Source organism: Misgurnus anguillicaudatus, chromosome 15 (genome assembly GCF_027580225.2).
Source record: "Misgurnus anguillicaudatus chromosome 15, ASM2758022v2, whole genome shotgun sequence".
Lineage (NCBI taxonomy): Eukaryota > Metazoa > Chordata > Actinopteri > Cypriniformes > Cobitidae > Misgurnus > Misgurnus anguillicaudatus.
This window is the reverse complement of record NC_073351.2, coordinates 17,454,569-17,479,421: the sequence shown is the minus strand read 5'-3', so window position 1 is coordinate 17,479,421 and position 24,853 is coordinate 17,454,569. Positions and strand designations below refer to the sequence as shown.

General features: G+C 36.5%; 1 protein-coding gene across 2 annotated transcripts in view; it reads left to right on the top strand.

The window, feature by feature from the left end:
* The window catches only part of LOC129419117 (uncharacterized), a 67,037-nt gene that overhangs the window by 33,318 nt on the left and 8,866 nt on the right, over nt 1-24,853 (top strand). Inside the window, exons 3-9 of one of the 2 annotated variants that reach the window (XM_055174142.2) lie at nt 12,199-12,256; nt 15,750-16,004; nt 16,178-16,238; nt 16,356-16,486; nt 20,529-20,648; nt 21,096-21,209; nt 24,194-24,304. In XM_055174142.2, coding sequence (XP_055030117.2) covers nt 12,199-12,256; nt 15,750-16,004; nt 16,178-16,238; nt 16,356-16,486; nt 20,529-20,648; nt 21,096-21,209; nt 24,194-24,304 — 850 coding nt within the window. Of the gene's footprint in view, nt 1-12,198; nt 12,257-15,749; nt 16,005-16,177; nt 16,239-16,355; nt 16,487-20,528; nt 20,649-21,095; nt 21,210-24,190; nt 24,305-24,853 lie in introns of both variants that reach the window. The other variant, XM_055174141.2, reaches the window with a different exon arrangement.

Below are 24,853 nucleotides of genomic sequence, written 5' to 3'. Positions count from 1 at the left end.
AGTATTTGGTCTTAGTCATAAACAAACCTGTTTCTCAAATTAACATTCTGAATATTAAAATAGTATTTCTTAAGTTTAATGAATTAATAACATTCACTTAATTACAATGATGTGATGTTTCTTAACATTTCCTTACACACAGCACAATTTGATGCATTTCCTGTCCCCTTTTCATTGACAGAAATAATCTGGTGTTTATTTTTAAACTAGTGTGACTAAACTAGTGTAAAATATTCTAAAAAATTGTAAATACATCACATTGCCTTCCTGCTTCCTGTCTGACCAACAACCACCGGCCGCCCACGTTTAATCTACTTATGTTTTGTTATGTTAAATTAGTATCTATTCTATATCCTTTATAGAATCAGCTATGTCTGGCTCTCTAAGGGTTTTTTCCCTCCTAGGACCTTTTCCTCCTGACTAAAAAGCCAGGAGGTTTTTCAGGAGTTTTTTTTCAACCCCTAGGGTGTCAGCTGACATTGGCTTAAATTAGCACCCTCTTCTATAGACCCCTTCAAGGTTTGTAAACATTGAATGACTATCAAGTGCGCGTGCAGCATGGGGTCAAACTGTTCATACCATCCAGGCTTTATAATTTAATCTAACAGGGCTGAAAAATGATGACTTACCTCAAATGAAGTGAACACAACAAACGCAAGCCTCTCTGATATTTGCATTGTTACAGTCTGCACGTTAATTGCTTGCAGCTGCAGATGTTGTATTTTTTATTTTTGAGATTCTGCATGAATCGCGAAAACTTAACGAAAGACCTGGTGCGATTTTCACAGCCCATGACGTAAGTAGGCATTTTTGACAATACCGAAAAATACGCAACTCAATCTGCTGTAATGACTTTTCTGACCCCGACATGCACAGTGGGAACCGTGAAGGGGTCTATACGCTACATTACTACTATGCTCGCTAGTGCGGTTTAATCTTAGCTGCTGTACTCTGCTGCTTATGTTGTCCGTCAATTTTTCTGTGTTTTCTTCTGAATTTACTAATGTAAAGCTGCTTAGAAAGAATTTAATAATTGTGAAAGCGCTATATAAATAAAATTGAATTGAATTATTCGGCAATATCTCTGTGCACCTTTAATAAAATGTAAGGCTCGTGTAACAACTCATAGTTATGTATGTAACTGTACGTGTTCTTTTTATTGTGTTTGAATATTCAAGTTAAGTGCCTCACTGCGGCCAAAATTCAAACCGCCTGAAGGCTTCTCAGAAACCATCCATTCTTCACAAAGAGACAAACAGCAGGACAAGAAGGACACAGGAGATGGTGGATAGCAGAGAATGTTAAACAGTTTTAAAACAAGTATAAACAGCTTTAAAATGTCAAACATTAACCGATACAAATATCCAGGACATGATTTGAAGATGACCAGCAATGTAGAAAGAATGTATTTATGTATATGAGTTTAAATGGTGTTCCTCCCTCTTTATATTTGAGGTCATTGAGGTAAAGGGAGAAGATCATTAATGTACCTGTTCTAATTTAGTCTCTGCCTCTTTTTAAACCCTCTATGGCACTTCGTACCCTGTTACTGTGCTGGTATCATCTTCTGCTGCTATTAGGATTAGATGGAATGGTGCGGCTTCCATGGCAACACCTGCTCTCTATAGATGTGTGGAAGAGAGAGAATAGATAAGTGTACTTATTATAGGGTTGGGTATATGTGTGTGAATGTGCACAATTACTGTATTGATGTTTTAGGAGACTGTTGTCCTGCATTGGTCGATGTGTAGAATGTGTGCAGTAATAGCACATTTGTCCTTATTAAAGCAAGGATATGCTGGGATTTTGTTTTTCAGCAGATGTATGTGTAGAATGTGATGTTTTTAATAAGCCATGCCAGAAACATTTTTCAAGTTTAAGGTATTACTATGGGGGTGGGGGGTTAAGGTAAAGTCACAATGAAATTGAAATTAAAAACGTACATTTTTTGAAATATTTCTAACTAAGTTTGTGTAAAAACGCACTGATTTATTTTTGTTATTTATTTTATACCGATTTTAACAAACAGCTTTGCAGATTACGATATTTGTTGACCAATATTATTGCTCACTTGTATGAACTTTTGTCATTAAAAACATGCATTCACGTATATTAGCCAGTTTGCACCAAAACCAGTCAAACGACCTGCAGGTTAGATGAATTAGAAATACGTAATTGCCCTTACAAAATATTGTGGACATAGAGAATGCTTATCTCCATAAATATAGCCACAGAAGCCGGATTAATTAATTAAGAAAGAAAAAAGCTATCAGTTTATATCATAGTCAAATAGCTTCCATAGCCATAGCTGATATGCCAGTGGATTTAAACTGATTTAAAATGTATGTATTAATAAAAAATATCAGATGCCAAAAAAGGGTTTGAGAGCTTGGTCTGAGTAGAGTTGTGAGTTTGGGATAGAAAAAAAGGAGTGTGTCATTCCTCTCAGAGGGATGGGAGTTCTTCCTGTTACATTGAGCTCTGTTTGTACAGGCCGTTTAATGCGGGATATCCTCCTATAACCCTGTCTGTGAGAGATTTGAGCTTTCATAACTTCTTGTCAAAATTTTGCCTATATTACTCTTGTATGTGCTCTATTTGTGTTAAATAACATTCAAAGTGATGCAATATCGTGTTTTGACAGTCATTGAACATGAGTGAGAGAGGAAGCAACTGCAATAGAGAAAGACAAAGTGTGTTAAAGCAACGAGTATGAGAATGAATTGGTAGTTGGTGGATGTTTATGGATGGATGGACAGATATTTAGAGAGAAGAGGGAGAACAAAAGATAAAAGGCCCTTTAGCTAAATCTGTCATTAGAGATTAGGGGGAATAAAGTCTTTGAAACATGAGTTGTGCCCCAGATGTCCACTTCTATGTGAATAGAAGTGAACATAAACATTTGTTTTCATGAAGGCAGTCTTTACTTAAACTTCATACTGTAGTGCACTACATTACTACATTATCCTCTCTATCACCATCTCTATTTAAAACCTAACATTGCATTTAAAGTCACCATTGTGGTGATCAGTGTTTGTTTTAGTTGGACTTGGTATATAAAGTCTACACATTATCATCATCTTTAAAATTGATGTATTAATGTAGTGTTTGCACACTTATCAGAAGTATCGTTTTCTGTTAATAATGTGAGACTACAATATGAGCTCCAGCACTCTCATAGTAGTTTGTCATTATGAACAATTTTGAAACACTGACACTTAAAAATTAACCACTGTATAATGTTGACACACAATCATCCGAGTATGAATCACAGCAATTCTGACACTAAAATGAAAATCTTCATGGTGCAATTCATGCTGGGTATCAACAAATTACAAATCTCATCCTGGACTCCGAGAAAGCACTGCGGCATGAATAAATGATGAACATTTTTACCATTTTCTTTGTCACCGTTGTTAAGATTCATACTCAGATTATTGATGTTTGTGTGTCTAATTTACATAGCGGTTAATTTTTTATGTGCGCAGTCTTTCGAAATCCTTCAGAATGACAAACTGTTATATTAGTTTTGGACCTTACACTGTAGTATCACATTATTAACAGAAAAAAATGCTTCTGATGAGTGAGGAACCACTAGGAAACACTCAATAAATAAATTTCTAGATGATTATGCTTGACATTATGTATTAACCATCACCATTGAATTGCACTATTGTATTTTCTTTGCCATAACAAACATGTTTTAAACCCACTTAGTATAGCAGTATAGTATAAACTAATGAGCTAAGAGTCAAGTCCAACTAAAACAAACACTGATCGCCATAATTGTGACTTTAAATGAAACCTCTAAACCAGGGATGGGCAACTTCGGTTCTGGAGAGCCGGTATCCTGCAGAGTTTAGCTCCAACTTGCCTCAGCAGAGACCTTAATTGGCTGCTTCAGGTGTTTAATTATGGTTGGATCTAAACTCTGCAGGACACCGGCCCTCCAGGACCGAAGTTGCCCATCCCTGCTCTAAACCTAAGTTAAGAAAATAACACTACAAGTAAGTTGTTAATGAATTCTATCTAATCTATCTATCTATCTGTCTATCTATCTATCTATCTATCTATCTATCTATCTATCTATCTATCTATCTATCTATCTATCTATCTATCTATCTATCTATCTATCTATCTATCTATCTAGCTAGCTAGCTAGCTGAATATTTCATTTTAAACTAATTTCTAAAGTTGACTTCACTTCAAAAGTAGACACAGACTGCTTATGTCTGGACCATGGCCTGAAAAAAGTACAAGACTTAAACAAATACTAATCTACATCTTAACCCCCCACCAAACACAGATTTTTGGCTAGACCTTTTATTAAAGGCTACTGAATGGATGATGGACTGCAGATGTGGCACACATATTAATTCAGAGAACCAGAAAAAATATGAGGAGACATCAGGTTATCTCCAATGAGCTTGTAACAAAGTTTTAAAAGTTTGGAAAGTTTTAAGTCCCTTTCGACTGCGTTAAATGCTGCTATTTTGAGGAGGCCAATGCAGTGAACTTTGCATCGAAGCACTCATTATGAATTCATTGCAGTGCAATTTTGCCCCTTTTTCCCTTAAGCCTGAATAGAGCTCTTTCATAAGGAGGCATTCAAGCATATTAAACTGTCGAAAAATACCCCTTGCCAAAAGCTTTCAGAAATAAAAACCGTTCCATTTAGGCATGAAATTAAAGCATATGCATATACTGATCATCTTTATCCATAGATAGAATGAAGGCACTACTTCCAGAATACTTCTATGTTGATTGACAGCTTGTCATTCTCATAGTCACTGAATGTTCATGTAACAGCAGAGCCCTTACCGTAAGCAATGAACACAAACGAAGGAATAAAAACAAATACATCTGATATGCACATATTGCATTGAGTTATTAAAGACCACATGAAATCATTACGGTGGGATGCGTCTAAGGTTGACCATACACTATAATTAGCTATTTGTTAGTCGCTGTAGGTGGTATTAGTGGGGCATTCTCATTCTAAAGATGATTTGATTGGACAAAAATCATTGTAGTGCAACATGAGCTCTAAATACTTCTGCTCCATTTTCATATAAAGAGATAAATACAATTTTAAATCATGAATTTGCTAAGATGATTTTTTTAGGGTATATGAGTATGGTTGCATTTTTGGCTTCAAAGCTAACACACATGGATCAAAACGGTATCAAAACCTTTAAAGGGGACATTTCACAATACTTTTTAAGATGTCACATAAATCTTTGGTGTCCACAGAGTACATATGTGAAGATTTAGCTCAAAATATCATATAGATACTTAATTATAGCATGTTAAAATGGTCACTTTGTAGGTGTGTGCAAAAATGTGCCGTTTTGGGTGTGTCCTTTAACATGCAAATGAGTTGATCTCTGCAATAAATGGCAGTGGTGTGGTTGGATAGTGCAGATTAAGGGGTGATATTATTGCCTTCTGACATCACCAGGGGAGCCAAATTTCAATGACCAATTTTTTCTGATGCTTGTGGAGAATGGTTTACCAAAACTAAGTTACCGGGTTGATCTTATTTACAATTTCTAGGTTACAATTTCTAGGTTGATAAAAGCACTGGGGACCCAATTATAGCACTTAAAGGACAAGTTTGGTATTTTACACTTAAAGCCCTGTTTTCAGATTGTTTATGATGAAATAGAATGGTTTTGACTAAAATTTGGACATATGATGCTGGCCCGAGAATTTTCGGGTGTTTCTTGTATTACCTCCCACCTCTATAATGGCTGTATAGGTGCACATGAACAATCCTTACTAAAATGTATTAAACTCTCATTTACAAAGACGTGAAACTCATCGAGTGGTCAGGGGTGTTCACTGATATGCTCACACAAAAATCGCTGCAAAAGACGCTTTCCAACAGGTTTTATCGTAGTTTTGTCCAACTCCATTGACTTGTATTAGATGTGCTGTGAGGTACGGTATTACTCCGCCGTCGGGAACTTTGTTTGTATTCTTGCAATTGGCAAAGGTGGATTACTGCCACCAACTGGGCTGGAGTGTCTATTATTCAAGTTCTCAGCGGAAGAATGTACGGGTGTGAGGCGTTTGGAAAAATAGGTCCACAAGTTTTCAACGAATGCTAAAACACCTGTTGGAAAGCATCTTTTGCAGCGATTTTTGTGTGAGTTTCATGTCTTTGTAAACGAAAGTTTTTATGCATTTTAGGAAGGATTGTTCCTGTGCACCTATACACCCATTATAGAGGTGGGAGGTGAAACAACAAGCACCCGAAAATTCTCGGGGGAGCCGCATATGGCGAAATTTCGGTCAAAACCGTTCTATTTCACCATAAACAATCTGAAAACAGGGCTTTAAGTGTAAAATACCGAACTTGTCCTTTAAACCTGGAAAAAGTCAAATTTTCATGGTATGTCCCCGTTAAGGCACTCTTGTTGCTGCTTTTGTCTTAAGTGATAAAACGTTAGAGTTTTGTCTCTGAGCTCTTATCTGTGTTGATGTTGTTTATTGCCTGTTCGGGTATCTGTGCATCTTTTCCCTTTTGTTAATTTAGAAGTTTATTAAATGTGTTTTGGGTGTGCGTGAGAGAGACTATGCATGATTGGATGAGAAACAGGCTCAGAAATTATAAACAGGATATGATGTATTTGTCTGTGTTTTGCGATGGGACAGTCATCGCTCCGGTGTAGACTGTTCCCACAGGCCTGAAGAATACAAAGCGATAATTATAACTGTCTGACATATGTTTCAACAGACGACATGTAAGGGATAATGTAGAGGCAGCCGGTAGTTATCGGGAAATAAGCCCCGACAGTGTATCACACTGTAGGGGCTTATTTACCCGATATCTACCGGTTGCCTCTACATTATCCCGCTTATTACACGGCTACTTGCCACATAAGAAAAAAAAATGGACATGAATATGAAACATTTTATTGGCATATTTGTTTTAAATTAACATTTTTATCCTTCCGCGAAACTTTGCACAGATGCATAAAATGATCGTAATACCTTATTAAGATCCTCTGCTTCATACTTGTCTGTCTCCATTTTTTTCTCTTTTAGCCAGTCTTTGAGAAGTTTTAATGCCCATTCTGTATTTTCTTTGTGTGTTGGCTTCGTAGCTGTCATGCTCTATTTTGTCAAGTTCAATAAGCTCTCTGTGTCTTGTCGTTGTTCTTTCTTCTATCCACTGTTTAAATGTTTAGTTTTTGTTAAATGTTAAAATTAATGTCAAAATTATCCATTCTTAATTGTGGTTGTCCAATGTTTGTCACAAGATGGCGCCAAACAGTAATCTTTATTGGCGCGGAGCGATTTAAATCGTTAAAGTAGTACTGGCTATGCGTTATTACTTTGGAGCGGTTATTATTTGAAAAGAACGAACCTGCAAATGTCTCAACTGACCAATCAGAATCAAGTATTCCAGAGAGCCGTGTAATAATAGTGTATTAACTATAGGTTTACTCACATTACTATTTATGTAGGCAGTGGGTTGTGTAGTGTAAGCATACATTGTATATTAAAGGGTTAGTATGAATTTAGGTGGATAAATAAATGCATTAATTGTAAATCTGTCTGTGAAAACCAAACTAAAGTATTTTTTGTGATTTAAGTATACTCTTTTCTATTTAAAGCCATCCTACATAACATAACGAATGCATAACCTTAATATCATTAATATTGACTGAGTAAGGTCATGTGAATGATTGAAATCAAAATGTTGATGCGCTTAATCTCATAGTTAGATTATGAGACTTTATCCTGGATTTCACAGACAAGGTTGCATTTCACCACAAATCCTGCTAAATTATTTGTCTGTATGAATAGTGACATAACATTTAAACATAATAACTTTTAATTGACAGATTCCGTTGTTTATGAAAATATAGGGTTGCAAAATGTACATTTTGATTAAAGAAAGATTTAAATCAAAATAAATATGTGTTTTTTTATCCACACCAGGACCACAGTAACTTGGAGTACTATGTAAGTTGTACTTAAATATGGCATTAGTCATTCAGAGATAATTCTTCTGCAAACACCTCACGCCTGTACGATGATTCATGACTCATTTGTCATACCACGATGACATAAAATTTACATCATGGATAAATTCACAAGAATGGAAATGACAGTGGTTCATTCTGAGCCAAAGGTGTGGTAGACCAGAAGAGCATTGATTTAATAGATTTCTGATCTTGACCGCTGACAGGAGAAGCTCATACACCCATCCTGCATGTGCATTTGTGACTCACCTGTGTTTTTGTGCCTGGATCTGACCTTGGCATTGATCTGAGCGAGAGAGAGAATAGAGGAAAGGAGAAAGGGGAGATAACAGTCTGAACACTGTCCAGCACTGATGTAATGGGGTGTGTTAGTGTGGTTTTGTTTTAGAGAGCTTCACTTCCTAAACTCTGTTCTTGTGTCTCGTCTCTTCCGCCAGGATGTCACAGAGTCAAAACACAGACAACCAGCAACCGGCTAAAGCCACCAATACACAGACATTACACAACGCAGATCAGACTAATACATGGCATTATATAGGCTTAACAAGAATCCGCCTCAGTCAAGTAAATATTTATTATGTCTGAATGCTACTTGTTCAAATATCATTTTCCCATCAGGTGTGCAGTCTAGATTCTGTTGGCACACCTGACAGTTGTTTTAAACAATGTTTCTTATTGACCATATGTAAAAATATTCCAATCATAACAGATAAAAAGTTTATTTATAGCAAATGCGTGCTTTTAAAGCCAAGAGGTAAAATAAGTCAAGCTAGATTCATTGTTATTTTTAAAACATTTCTTAAAGCATGTTTTCTGTTCTATGCAAGACTTTCTGCTATATTGTTAAAATACTGTAGTAACTACAGCATCTTTATGTTATAATAACATTAAAAATGTAAATAATAATTTGATTTTCAAAGATTTTGTATAAAAACGTATTATTATTTCCGCAATATGCAATAAATCCATGACAATTTTTTTTTAAATGCTATAAATCTATTGAATCAATATATAAATTTGCATTCATCTTTGCCATGTTATATTAATTTAGTTGACTAGTGGTGTACACTGATAAAAAACATTAATGGCATTAATCAAAACACTTACTTTGTCATATTAAGATCACTGTCATTAGTGCTATCATCTTTGGGACGTCGTCACTGAACTTTTTTGACAGCGATCAGCTGTAAAATGTTTTGGTCCTGTTCGATTTTCGTTGACTTCGAGTAAAATAATGGAAAGTTTTTCATAAGATCCCCTGACTGGGGTTAATGTGTTAGCATGACAGAAGCTTGATGCTGTCTTGGGAGAACAAGCAACAGCTGTCATTTTTCAGTCGCCCAAGTGGCTTACGTTTCTTCCCAGCCACAGAAAACCACCACAGGTTTATCAATGCCATTAAAATTACTATTTTGTTTTTGTTTTTTTGTTGATCACGAAGTACAACGAGGAAAACTAGGATTCTGTGTGTATTCAAAGGCTGGCATTATTGTTTACAATGTGTGGAATGGTGCGCTGTAATTTGTTGAGCGGATTTATTGCATTCTGCAGAGGAGGAAAAAATAAAGATGATAGAATAATACAGTGGATACTGGATTTTGTGTAAAATGAAGAATTTACTTTTTAATACTGACCTGATACAATACTGATTTTGGTAACTCGTAACTCGTTTTTTTTTTATGGCGTTTTTCGCGTATTGGAACCAAACTATTCATATTTTAATAGATGATGGTAAGCACAGAGCTGATTAACCATTGACTTCCATAGTAGGATAAACAAACACAGTGGAATTCAATGGGTAGCGTCAACTATGTGCTTGCTTACCATCATTTATTCAAATATATTATTTTGGGTTCATCAATATTAAAAAACTTACTTTGGAGTTATCCCTTTAAGACTTGAATAAAGTTTTTCTCAAAAAGATGGTTTAGATATTCCTTAAAATAATGAACAGCATTTACTGGTTTAATTGCTGTTTTGACCTATCAGCATCCAGGACTATCCTTACTAAAATTCAAAATTTTTGCTTTATAATATGTGTAGTTTTAAACGTAGGTTTAGGAGGAGCCTAAACATTCAGGCCTGTCAATCATCATTAAGAGCGTATACTGTATAAGCGTCTCTATGCCCTTGCGTCCAGCTGCAATTCTTCCGGCATCCCTCCTCCTCCCCATCTCCTCCTTCACTGCTCTTTCTTCCGCCATGCAGTTTTGATGGCGGCGGGGTTGAATTTGGGGCTTGAGCCCCCGCCTCAAGTTTGCTCTCTTTGAAGGTTCAGAGCTCCCTTCGAGGACAGCAAGCCAAGTTCATTGACCATTAATAAGTAAGACTGAACGAGCAGGCGAACTGGTAAAAAATATTCTGTCCAATAGATGTAGACAGTCTGAACTTAGTTTAAAGCTGTACCAAACTACTAGTGCCCCTAGGCTTTGTTTATGTGCCAAACACTGAACTGCTTCTGGGTTATCTCTCTTTTAAAGTTAAAAAAACCTCCAGGGTTAAAGGGATGACCACTGTGGGCTTTTTTGTGTGTCTGAGAAATTTGCTTTTGTTCTGGTTGTTTATTTAAGGGTGTGTGTGCTGTGAATGTTTCAGACTTGTCAGACCACTGAGGGCACTGTGTGAATGTATTATGAGGAAAAATTGTGTGCTGCTTTGGTTGGTATTTTTGAATGAGCTCTAGAGCGCAATTTTAGAAAGCCATTCTCATATATATTCCTATATACTTCAATGAGCAGATACAGTAAGTGTGCATGTGTATGTGTGTGTGTCGTCTAAAATGTCTATTTAAATATATTTTAATAATTTTCTATGTCAAATGATGATCTAAAACATGTGTTTACATTATTTAATTACTATTAGCTCATTAGCATTTAAAATATTAGTCGCTAAGCATTGCCAGCACATTAACTAACAGAAAAGTGTTGTAATTTTTTTTCTTAGTTGACGTCTGGAAATGTAACACATGACATAATAACATGCAGCATATGCCTATCAGAGACAAGTAATTTGGGTAGTAATCAGTATAGTTTATAGTAAAAATGCATAGTAATGTATTCAAGAATTATAATATGGTTTAATTGACCTTAACACTTTTTTGTTACAATAAAATTGAGCTTCGGTCATTTTGTCCCAGTTGTATACATATGCTTTTTTCAGTCTCATGAAGCCATTCTACCTAATCTCATGTCTATTTCCCAGTCAGTCATTCAATCACTGAATCACTTTTCCTTAACTGCACTTTTATCATGTTCGCTCATTGCAATCACTGTCATGTCCCATGTGTTCTCCCCTCTTCATCCCTCACATCACTTCTGTCCTCGGCGGTGGGCACTTATGAGACAGACGTGACTGCACATCCACTCTGCCTTTTAGAGTTTCCTTACCCAGAATCCTGCAGCTGTGTGATTTTTATTGCAGGGTTTGGACCTCCCTTACCAGAGAATGAGAGTGTGGTTTTGAATTATTCATTTAAGAGACACGAGAGAAAAAAACGTCCCTTTCTCTCTTGTTTATTCATTTTTTCAGTCTATCTGTATCTGTTCATTCTGTGCTCTCAGGAATTTGTCATTTGCTCCTTTAAATTGAGATTTAATGGTTTGGGCCGCTTGCTCAATACCGCAGTGTTTAAAGTGCTCTATTTATTTAAGTTTTCATGACTGCTTGGTGTCTAGTGATGATGGTATATCGAGTGACTGCAGACAGCAGTGGTCTCTGTGGTACTGTCAATCGATACTGCTTTTTCTTGGTTTTATGTCCGTAAGAGCTTAAACCACCGGATTTGAAGGCACATCACAAATACCCATGTTGGACAATTTTACATCAGTACTTTATTAGTAGTTCTTGTTAGGGGAAATATCTATTATAAACTTGCTATACTATACTATACAATGCTATTCTTAAAGGAACAGTTACTTAAAATGTTTTATTCTGTTATGCTATATTTGCATTCATATTATACAAACTTTATCCCATGACAGAGATGCAATGAAAGTGAATGGTGACTGAGGCTGTCAGGTTTTTAATTTTGCCTGTATCTTTTTGTTGCTATACATAAACTATATTAAAGATGTAGAACTTGTACTACATGTATACAAATAAACATTAAAGCATGTATGAATATATCATATGAGCATGTTTGCTGTTACATGATGATACCATTATTTCCCTAACATTGTTTCCTTTGTCTTCTTTTGTTTAGAAATCGTTTTCGCTTGTGATTGAGGCACTGGACCATGACAATGAAACATCACAGACAGGTATGAAATGTGTGTGTGTGTGTGTGTGTGTGTGTGTGTGCGCGTAAAAACAAAAATCCATGGATCATATGCTTCCTCACACAAGAGATTTCTAGTAGTATACCAGTACAGAGACAGAGAGACGGAAAGACATTTTTCAAATGTCGGAGACAACCCTTATTTACCCCTCATGCTTCCTTCAGGGGATTAGATGAGAACTGGGTAATGCATGAGGTCACTCGCTGTGACTTTTTCATTTCCTGTGTGGCTTTCTGATTGTTTCTTCTTATAATTGAAGAAAACCTCCGTGACTGAAAATATGTTGATTCATTTTACCCACAGATGCACAAACACACTGATTATGTTCTCACACTCAGTTATGGTCGACTCCTTTATGAATACATAAATAAATTACACATGCATGCATGCTTCAAAAATTATCCTTTTAATCATTTGGATACTGGCAAATCATGTTAAGAACCCCCCCCCCCCAAAAAAAATGTGCTAAATAGCACTTAAAGTGGTTCTTTGGCTTGTAATCATTGGAGAACAACTTTAAAGGATTAGTCAATTTTCTTAAAAAAATATCCAGGTAATGTACTCACCACCATGTCATCCAAAATGTTGATGTCTTTCTTTGTTCAGTCGAGAAGAAATTATGTTTTTTGAGGAAAACATTCCAGGATTTTTCTAATTTTAATGGACCCCGACACTTAACAGTTTTAATACAGTTTAAAATTGCAGTTTTAAAGGACTGTAAACGAGGCATAAGGGACTTATCTTGCGAAAAGATTGTAATTTTTGGCAAGAAAAATAAAAAATATGCACTATTAAACCACAACATCTCTTCTACCTCACGTAATTGTGTAATGGCGTGGAAAGGTCACGTGTTACACATATGAATCGCACATTTGTGGACCATTTTAAACAATAAACTGACACAAAGACATTAATTAGTATCATTCAACATACAGCAACGTAGGAACGGTCCTCTTTCTCCACACTTGTAAACACTGGGGCGGTAGTTTTACATACGTCATCCGTGACCTCTTAACGTGGTGACGTACTACGTGAGGTCGCACTGGCACGTCACAAGACCGAAGAAAGATGAGAAGTTCATATTTTTTCCTTGCCAAAAATGACAATCGTTTCACTAGATAAGACCCTTATGCCTCGTTTGAGATCGTTTAGAGTCCTTTGAAATTGCAATTTTAAACTGCATTAAAACTGTTAGGGGTTGGGGTCCATTAAAGTCCATTAAATGAGAAAAATCCTGGAATGTTTTCCTAAAAAAAAAAAATTCTTCTCGACTGAACAAAAAAGATATCAACATTTCGATGACATGGTGGTGAGTAAATAATCTGGATTGTTTTAGAGAAAATTTACTAATTCTTTAAGTGCTATATGGCACTGTAAAAATGATGTGCTTCCTTATTTTTTTTAACTTACTATTATTTAACTTGACTAGAGACAAGTTGTTGTTATAAGTTATACATTTTTTTTTTAAATAAGTCTTCATTTTATAAGTTGTAGCAACTTATCTCTTGTCAAGATAAATAATAGTAAGTTGAATTTTAAGGCAGCAAAGTGGGTTTTCACAGACTGGGTCATAACTGGGCTAAGGTGCACCAAAGTTTGCTTTTCAGGAAAAACATAACAGTGTATGGGTGTGGGAAGACATGAAAGTAAGTAAAGAGTGACATTTTCAAGAGTTTTTATTTTCTGAAAAAAATATCCCTTTGATATCCCTTTTTGGTCTTGAGACCAAAATTCAAGACCTTTTTTGTATAGTCTCATGACCACCACATTAAGAATTCAGTTCTGGTACACACAGCTTCAATTTATTTCTCTCTTGCTGTCTTTATCTTTAGTCATATTTTTTGTAATTTTCTGTTGTCTAACTTTCATTTCACCATGCAGGAAATCCCATTTTTATTATAATTTACTCTTCTTTCCCTTGTTTCTCTTCTCATCCTTTGGGTGTCTTTTCTCTTAATCTCTCAATGTCTTTGCCCTCCAGCTCATGTCATTTCGTTTCACTGGCTTTATCCATTCCTTCTCTCATTTGCTGGATTTATAGTCTGTCTGCCGTGAGGTTAGGCTTAGATGGGCTGAGTTGGGAGTATAAATGACGTGAGTTAGAATTATAGAGGCATTTTTCCAGTTTGGATTATAGCAAGCCATGTTTCTGAGTGCTATATAGCTTTAACAGAGTGTCCATCCTGAGCCAATTTGTCCTTGATAAAAAGTTTGAGGGACAGAGAGCACCAAGGACACAAATGTTGTTCATTATATTATTATAACGTCTTTAGGTAAGCTTTAGCCTATATATAATGTGTGCACATATCTTAGATGCAAACATGCGATAATAAAAATGACATATATTCCCTATACAGTGGTGTTTAAAGGAGTTCACCCAACATGATAAATCTTGTACTGTATGTGAACCTGTGTTTCCAATTTGGGTTTTAATAGGGATTTGTGAAATATTTTTGAAATCGAGAAGTCTGAGGAGGCCAGCGCAACTAAAGGATCAGTCAGTCTTAAACCTTATACAGTTCGGTTGGTTTCGGGTTCACCTCACCCTGATGATGACAGGTTTATTGAGGGTGTTTCCATAAGATGCATTCTTGGAAAACAGGTAGCCGGAGCAAACCTGAAACACAATACAGGGTTTTTAAAGTTGGATAATTTTTCTCATATTGAAAAGGCAGTGCCCGTGGCCGGATGCTTAAACAACAGGGCGAGACATGATGCAATGGCCAAAGATGCTGTTTGGATGCGATTGTGTATTGTTGCTTTGAATAAAGGCGTCTGCCTGATGCGTCACTGTAAATAGCATGCATGATAGTTAAAGATAAAATAATGCCAAAACAAAAAAATATAAGTAATAAATCAAAGACTAGTCAACTTAACATTCTTACAATCTCTTTTCTTTCTTTTTTTTACAGTCAGAGTGCTTTGTTAGAGAAAATTCAATGTAGTGTGACCAGATTCAACAAAGACAATCTCTCTTGGGAAAACTCTTTTCTCTTAGCTGATCTAGAGATCTGTCTACTACAACACACTAGGGAATAAAAAGAGAGACAATGAAATGTCTTATCATATGCCATTGTCTAACATGAGCTTCTGTATTGTTGCTGCTATCTTTCACTAAGTGAGAGACTTCAGTCAGTTTACTACGCGTATGTTAAAATACTGTAGTGTTTGAGAAACCTGTTGGAAATACAATCTTTTTTTTTTACAAATCTGGCTACAATCCATTCTGAGGTCTCATAATCTAATCGTGAGATTGGGAGGTCTTTGACATGACCTTAAAGATATAATTTTTTTTACATTAACTGGGTTTTTTACAGGCACGGTCACAATGAAGGTATACGTTTTATCAGTACATGCTTGTCTTGGAAATTTAACCCATGACCTTTCTAGTGCTATGCTTTACCAGTTAAGCTATTGAAATGCACACAAATTATGGAGGTACTTGTGTATAAATGAGCTTTTTCTCTGTCTTTAGGTCGTGAAGAATTAATAGAACGAGTGTTGATGTCCTCCATGCTGAACCCAGGTGAAAAGTGGCAAATATTTCACCATCACGGCAACACGTTCACTCTTGAATACCGTCTGCGGTTCCGATGCGATACTAATTACTACGGGCCGTTCTGCAACAAGCTCTGCCGTGCACGCGATGACTTTTTCGGCCATTTCGACTGCGATCCTTCTGGTAGCAAAACGTGTAAGGAGGGCTGGACTGGACCGGAGTGCACCCATGGTGAGTGGATCCAGCATGTGTTTTTCATCAACTCACCCTGACTTTGTAGACAAACCTGGAAATTGCTGGATCCCACATTGCTCAGTGTATAATATATGTTGATGACGTTTTTATGGCTACAGTGCATATCATTACTAATCTGAATGAATGCTGTCTCTGTATGGTGATTGTAGCGGTGTGCAAGCAGGGATGTCACCTGGATCACGGCACTTGTGATCTGCCCGGAGATTGCAAGTGAGTCCAGGGAAGATATTACATAGTTCTGACACCTACTATATTCAGTACTTTTTGCTCATCACTTTTCTCATTTCATGTGTCATAGCCTTTCTTTGTGTGTGTATGGTTGTGTAGGTGTAATTATGGCTGGAAAGGGGAACTGTGTGATGAGTGCGAAACATTTCCCGGATGTGATCATGGCACTTGCACTGAACCCTGGAAGTGTGTTTGTGACACAAATTGGGGCGGCCTGCTCTGCGACAAAGGTGAGATGGCACTGGTAGCTACTGGATGTATACACTAACAGCAAAATTGTCAAAAAATGGTCACAGGATATCTAATATGTACCATTTAGGTACAATGCAGAGGTGTACTTTTTGAAAGGGTACCAACCCAGTGACAGCTAGGGATAATTTTTTTGTGAAAAAAAAATGTGTATGTGCATGCATGCAAAAATGCATGTGGGTTGATAAGCTTTATTATTAGGGCTATCTATTAATAACAATATTTAATCACAATTAATCTTATAATTTATTTGTAATTAACTACCTACAGTAGTAGTAGGCGATGTCCAACAATTTATATCTCTGCTCTTTATTCATATATTTTATTAAAGATGCATTAAGATTTTTGTTGCATAGGTGTTTTTGGAGTATGAACTGAAGCTCAGCTTTGAGAAAAATTTAAAGTGACATGCATGATGTGCAAAGTTTATACAGTAAGAACATATACCAGGACATTGGGTCTTATTCACTAATAATTGCTTACGTTTTTCATATTTATACGCACACTTGAAATTCTCACGCCTAATTCACAACACATGTGCCTCCACATGAGTTTGTTCTTATACTTGTTAATTTGGAGTGTTCTGCATGAGCGGCTGCGTGCACGAGGCTGGTAATTTGCATAAACCACACCCAAACCAGCTCCATATAAGGGTTTTCCGCAGCGCTGGGTCACAGAGAATTTTAGAGCAGTTTGTCATAGAAGCAAAGTGCTCGAAAAGAAATCCATGATCATATTTATTATCTGTAAAGTTCTGTTTTGCTTTGCATTTTTTATTTGGAAAGTTTTGCTGTCTCAGGAGGAAGCCAGTGCTGTCCACTAACCGGAGTAAAATTAAAGAAGTATTGGATGCGTTAACAAATATGCCATTAAATTAATATGACAGAGACGTGCATCTGTATCTAAAATCAAACAGGAGATCAAGTGATTGAAGTTTGGACTTCTTATTACATTTACATGACATTTACATTAGGCATTAAGCAGACGCTTTCATATAGAGATTTAAAAAGTGAGGAAGGAAAGCGTAAAGATTTGTCATTATGTGCATCTTCTTTAAATATGCAGAAAAAATAAGTAGGCTATAATAATGTATAATATAATGTATATTATAATAATATAGATCATGTATAATAAAAAATATAATCATGTAAATTTTATATATCAACATTATTATATTATACACAGTATTTAATTATAGCATACGTGATTATTTCGTACCAGTGGTTTAAGTTTTTTTTGAATTTTTGAGTATATTTAGAAGAAATTTTGATACGAAGGTTTTTTTTATCACGATTTGTTAGTGAAAGCATCTGTATGCTAGCCTGACGTTGTCATACTCAATTCTAGTCAGAATTTGAGTCTGATACCGCTCCATTGAGCTAAAATTGTGAGGCGTGTCTCAACCGAAAAATGCCTCTCCACTCAATTGGATAGACCTACGACCAATCAGAGCAACGGAGTGTGTGACGTATGTTGAAATTACGTCTTTGCAGCCTGACCGAACTGCTAGTTATTTCGCTACAATGACACTAACATTGTGATTATACTGAGTTAGCAAATGTACATCAACACCTATTATGTTTACAACATTTCGTTTATATCACAACATGAAGTATTTACTAAGTCATAGAGTAAGACTATCTCTTACCATTTGTACGTTAGGTGAACTTCATCCACGATGATACCCATTACGTTGGCTTGAAAATATCGGAGCCTAGCATGTCCCTCCACTTATTCAGCAACCACGATTCCGGGCTTTCGAAAAGAAGATGGCAACGACCGCTAATTATATCCATCTCGTCGTGCACGCTGAGTTACATCGCCATGATAACGTTAGCCATTTCAGTTGCGACCAACTTTTGCCGAATAGGAAGGACGGCAAAAACATCAACAAAGGCCCTGCTCGTGTTTCTCTGTTCCTCTTTTAAAATGCTCTGTCGATATCTTTTAGAACAGACTCAATGTCAGAATCCACACATCTGAACTCTACAGCGGCAGCCATTCAACACACGCGCTCTTTGGTGACGTGGTTCATTACGTTACTGTTGATTGTCTGTCCATCATCGTGTAGAGCCCCCCCTGACGGTTTGATTGGTTCGACCAGCATTTGTCTTAGCATGGTGGCTCCTCGGCGGGGGGGCGCCGGGCCGATCTTCCCGTTTTCAGGTTCTTGTGGGCGGGGCTGGGATCGGCTGGCACCCAGGCTATCTGTATGCACATCTCACGCACAAATTTGTGCGTACGCATGCTTAATAAATAAGTCCAAATGACTATAACATTTTACCACAAGAAAGAATCAACCAAAATACTAATAATTGTAGCTTTTTGTTTTCTATGCATTTTTTGGGTATATTCAGATAAAACCCTGATTCCCAAAATATATTAATATATTTAATAAATATATTAAAGGTTTTGTACCATGTACCTTATATTTTGATCAAGGTACCATTTATTGTCTCCCTTAGGAGAAATTTGTCTTAGATGAGAGAACTGCTGCACATCAGTCCACCCCAACAACATTCATACATACATCTATTATACACACTTTACCTTAAATAAATAAATAATTAAAACTTAATATATAAAAAAAGGCGCATTCTAATAATAATAATCAGGTCCTGGGGACACATTGACAGTTCTGTAAACAGCAAATAGAGTCAGGGGAGCGTTTCTCACTTTTTTTCAGAAACACTCTCTACCTGTCAATCATTTTGCTCATGTGGGTTTGCAGCCATTAGGTTTCATGACTTCGTCAGGAATAGCAAATTTTTGAAAGAGTGGGTGTGGTTGAAGTTAGCTAAGTGAAATCGTTATAATGCCATAATAAAAATATGTGTTGAATGCTTAAAAAGCATTTTCTTGACAGCTTATTCAGTACTTATGCATTCACCATTATCAGATTTGTTGATCTCCTGCATGAAAACATTCCTTTTGCCTACCAAATTTCGCCCTATTGTAGATTTTCGTTCCGTCAATGCTAGGCAACGTTTGTGTAAATGGATCCAGTTTAGTTGATATGTATCCACGCGTGGGGTTTCATCAAAGCTTTGTAGAAGTGTAAATGGATAGTCTTGGGTAAACAAAACGTGAGCTCACCGCTTCTTTAAAGTTGAAGGCTAAAACAAGACTCCTGCCATTCACCAGTCATGTGAGGAGCACTGTCACACCCTCACAAACACATGCGCACAAATGAAAACTGTATGCCGGATTGATCTTTAAATCTCAGGAGCCAGTTCTGCATCATGTTCACAGCAGCGTTGGCCCTTTCTGTGTATGTTTTTAATTCATTCACTTATGCAAACCAAGTCGTTAGATTTTGTATGATTTATTGAACTAACTAGATTTCAACAATCTCTGGAATGTCAATCTCCACTTGTGTTTAGACCAAACTGGCATTTTGTTTAACCTCATGAGTCTAAGCTTGAAATTACTGTGTATAAATAATAGTTGCTATAAACAACAAAAGTTTCCCCTGGTACATGGAAATTTGTTTCCCAGAGCTTTCATATGTTTGCAGACTCTTTCTTTTCTTGAATTTGTACTGTAAGTGGTGGTGCATGAAGCAAGATAGGGAGCAATTGATAAGGATTTTTATTAAGAATTTGTATGTATTTATTTTGTAAATGTGTTATTGTTGGAGGGCTGTTGTTGGGTTGTGTTTCTTTGTTGGTTCAAGGCGAACCTGCAAAATTATAGGGCAGATTTGCACTGATTTCCTTTTTTACTTAACATAAAATGACATTTCCAAGCCATTTTACTTTCATAATTGATATTTGTAGATTGAAACAGGATTTTCAATGGCAGGAACCGTACTTATCCATCATTAAAATGTTGTCTCATATACCAGTTTCCAGTCAATTGTGGAAAATTGCTCTCGTCCTGAACCATTGAAGCACAACCGGCAGAGTTTGAATAAATGAATAAATGAATATTTTGTATTTAAGTTGCTAATCAGTCTCTTTCCCTGATGCTGTTTCTCTCTCTCTCTCTCTCTCGCTCGTTCTCTCTCTCTTACTCATGCAGATCTGAATTATTGTGGTACTCATCAACCGTGTAAGAATGGTGGTACTTGTACGAACACCGAACCCAACGAGTACTTGTGTGTGTGTCAGGAGGGTTTCCATGGCCGCAACTGTAACATTGGTGAGCAAAGTCTATTAAACACAACTAAAGCCAATCACCCACATCTATAAAGACCAAACCTTAAAGATGTGCTGTAATAAAATTAAACCAAGTGAATAATCTAGTGAAAACTCACTCTCTGGCTTCTGGAAAAGTGGAGTTTGAACACATTAAGCTTTTCTTTTTTTAACTGTGACACCTTGTCTGAGTTTGACCATCATTGTCTTTTCTGTATTCCTAATTTTATTCTTTTAATGAGATTTTTCAAATGTGACTCTGTGAGGTGTTGATAAGAGATACGTTTACATTAAGACTGCATTAAGAGTATGATATCTCAAAGACAGGAATTATTAGACTAAAATACATGTTATTCTTTTATTGTAAAGCTCATTTGAATAATTTCTTCATTAGTGTGATTAAATAAACAGGTGCATGACAAAAAAAATCTTTCCTCTTATTCTCTAACAGTCGAGCATGCATGTCTCTCTTCTCCATGTGAGAATGGTGGAACATGTATTGAACACCCAACAGGATTCAGCTGCGTGTGCATGCAGGGTTGGACAGGACCCACCTGTGCCTCTGGTACACACACACACACACACACACACACCTGCACAGATGGCAATCAGCAGCAATCAAAGGCAGATGTTATTCCTATACTGCTCCAGCTGATTGCTGTCAGGAATATACCAGAATAATTCAGCTTACCTAAAGCACAAACACCGAGCAATCTATAGGATGTAACCTACATCAGCTTTATAAACCTCCTCAGGTTTTAGGAGTCTGTGTGATTCTTCTAACAATGCAGCATCTCTGCAAGAGCTTAATAGTTTATTGAGGGGCACCAGTGGCTTCTAGGCTTAGGTGAGGTGACTGCAAAAATAAAGTCTTTTTAACAATTTATTAGACCTTCAAGGATAGCATGCATTGAGACCATGACGGTACCCATAGGTTTGTGAAGAGCTTCTTTGAAGCGTAAATTAGGCGGTGCCTGCAGTCACCATCTTGGACGTCACCGAGCATCACTCGCGGATAACTGAAAATGGGTAAAGAGTGTCTGGTTGCTGAAACCATGGCCGTCGAGCTTGATTATAGAGACTGTAGTGGCAGTTTACCCATGACTCAAGTGGCCACGCCCTTAAAGGGATAGTTCGGCCAAAAATGGTATTAAACCCATGATTTACTCACCCCCAAGCCGTCCGAGATGCATATGTCCATAATTTTTCAGAGGAACACATTTTCAGTTACTTTAGAAAATGTCTTTGATCTTTCAGTTAATCAAATGTAAAGTTACGGGTCCACTCCTTCAAGTCCAAAAAATGTGCATCTATCCTTCACAAAAGAAATCCAAATGGCTCCACGATAATAAACAAAGGGTAATCTGTGTGATTTATTTTCGTTTATAAAGTTTTAAATTTGGATATTTCTACAACAACACTGCACGGATTGCCCTCTGAAGGCCTTTGTTTATCATCATGGAGCCGTTTGGATTTATTTTGTGAAGAATGGATGCACATTTTTTGGACTTAAAGGTGCAGTGTGTAAATTTTAGCAGCATCTAGTGGTGATGTTGTGAATTGCAACCAATGGCTCAGTCCACTGCTCACCCCTCCCTTTTGAAACACACAAAGAAGCTACGGTAGCCATCACTGGACAAACATGTCATTGTCGGACACAACTTAGTAAAAAAAGGTTTGTCCGTTAAGGGCTTCTGTAGAAACATGGTGGCTCAAAATGGCGACTTCCATGTAAGGGGACCCTCGTGTATGTAGATAAAAATGTCTCATTCTAAGGTAATAAACACATAATGGTTCATTATGAAAGGTCTTTATACACCACTGATAATATAGTTTTGTATATTATTTTGCATTTCTGTCAAGAGATCCTTCTAAAATTACACACTACACCTTTAAAGGAGTGGACCCCGTAACTTCACATTTGATTAACTGAAACATCTAAGACATTTTCTAAAATAACTAAAAAAGTGTTCATCTGAAAAATAATGGACATATGCATCTCGGACAACTTGGGGGTGTCATCAATGGGGTAAATCATGGGTTTAATATCATTTTTGGCCAAACTATCACTTTAATTATGCAGAAATTTAAAGCTTAATATAATTTAAACGGATAAGTTACAAAAAAATTCACCCCTCTCACAGTTGTCATGAAGGACAAAATTAGCTATACAGACCAAAAACACTTTTTGTACCAGGCTGTAAACATATTATTTTCTAGTGTAAAGTTGGGCATTTTAACATGGAGGTCTATGGGAATTGACTCCCTTTTGGAGCCAGCCTCAAGCGGCCAGTCAATGAATTGCAGTTTAAATCACTTCCATATTGGCCTTATCAAAGAGATCAAAAGGTTGCCTCTCAATTGAGACCCAGGCAATTGAACTTGACTTTATGGCAAAACGTTTTTTTGAGATAAAACAAAAGAATAAGGCAGAGTTGTATAGTACTTAAGTATTTTTACTTTCTACTAAAAGTAAATTTTCAATTATTCGTATTTTATTAGTGTTTTTCTTTGGAAAACAAACATTCCAAAACATATTATCATAATTTTTACTCCACTACATTTCATAATTTCAAGTTTTTGGTTTATAGTTAATATTTAAGTACATTAAACATCTAGTAATTTTTTGTACTTTTACTTAAGTAAAATTTTTTATGTAATTAGGCATTAAATCAATTTTAATATGCAATATATACACTGTAAAAAGTTTCTGTAGAAATTACAGTATTACTGGGTATTACTGGCAACTAGCTGCCAGTAACTTACTGTAGATTTTACATTTATGTTATTTACTAGCAACAGTTTGTTTAAAGTTAAATGAACATAAAAGATTTTCAGTCTTTATGTTCTACAGTAAGTTACTGGCAACCAGCTGCATAATTACAGCTAATTTTTTACAGTGTAATGAATACACAGTATGATTCTATGCTTTAGAATGAACATTTTTTAGTAAAGAAAAGTACATTTTTTCCCCAAGACAAACACTCTGATAAAGCATAGATGCTTGGAAAATGTAACTGATATACTTAAGTATTATACACCTCTGGAATAAGGGGAAAAGTACATACACATAGAAAATGTGAATAGTTTTGAATATGTCTAGTGTCTGTCCTGTATATAACCTAATATAATAATTATCATTCTTGTTCCTCCTCTATTCCTTTGTCCTCTTTCATGTTTATATCACTGTAACTCCCACTTATCTCCTCTTTTATCTCTGCGCTCTTCTGTTTTTAATTCTCTTTAAAAGGGCTGTATGTTTACGTTTTTCCTCTGCTTTACTGTGTCTCTCTGGGTTTGATTTATCTGTATTTGTTCAGGATCCACAGCAGGGCGAGTGTAGAAATAACAAAAGAAGCCTCGAGAGCTAAAAGCACCAATAATCATTACACCATTCATCCCTGTCACAACTACACCTCCAGCATTTACACACACACATGCACAGCCTTATCACATTATTAGCTCCTATCCTCACCCAGATGCACATGAAAATCACATAGACAAACAAATGAAATTATCTATAAATGAAATCTGTGTTCTCTGCAGCAGTGTTGCATTGTGACTCCAGTCCTTGTGGGCGTGGCGCTACGTGTCAAGAGACGCCTCAGGGTTTCCAGTGTCTGTGTCCTCCGTTCTGGACCGGAAGAACCTGCCAGCTCGGTAGGCATATAAAGCAGCCTTCACCTGTCCTTAGCCGTCCGTGCAAGTTCACACTTGCCTGGCTCGGCCTTACTCTCGTGCTCACCTGATGAAACCTGCCTCGGCCTGTCTAAGCTTGTCGTAAACGGTCTTTACCTGTTTGTAATGTGAAAACCTGTTCGTACTTGTTTATGCTTGCGTTCCTCATCTGACTCTCAGCGGGTTCACGGACCTGCCTTACATTATAAGAGATTAAATACAGGAAACTTGAACAAATCATACAGAAACATTATAAACCAGCAAACCATATGTGCTTTCTATATTAGCATTTGTGCATGTGGCAAATTGTGTGTACATTTATTAATGTGTTATCTAAAAATCAAACCTATGAACTTGGAAAATTAAAGTAAATGCATATTTTAATCAAAACTTGCATATCTGCGCATGCCACATTGAAATTGTTATTCATCATGACCCCCATTACTGATTTCTGGATTATTATCTGTTAAAGCAGATTGGGCAATTTCATGGTGCGGTGTGCAGCTTATTTTTAATTGTTGAATCAAGATG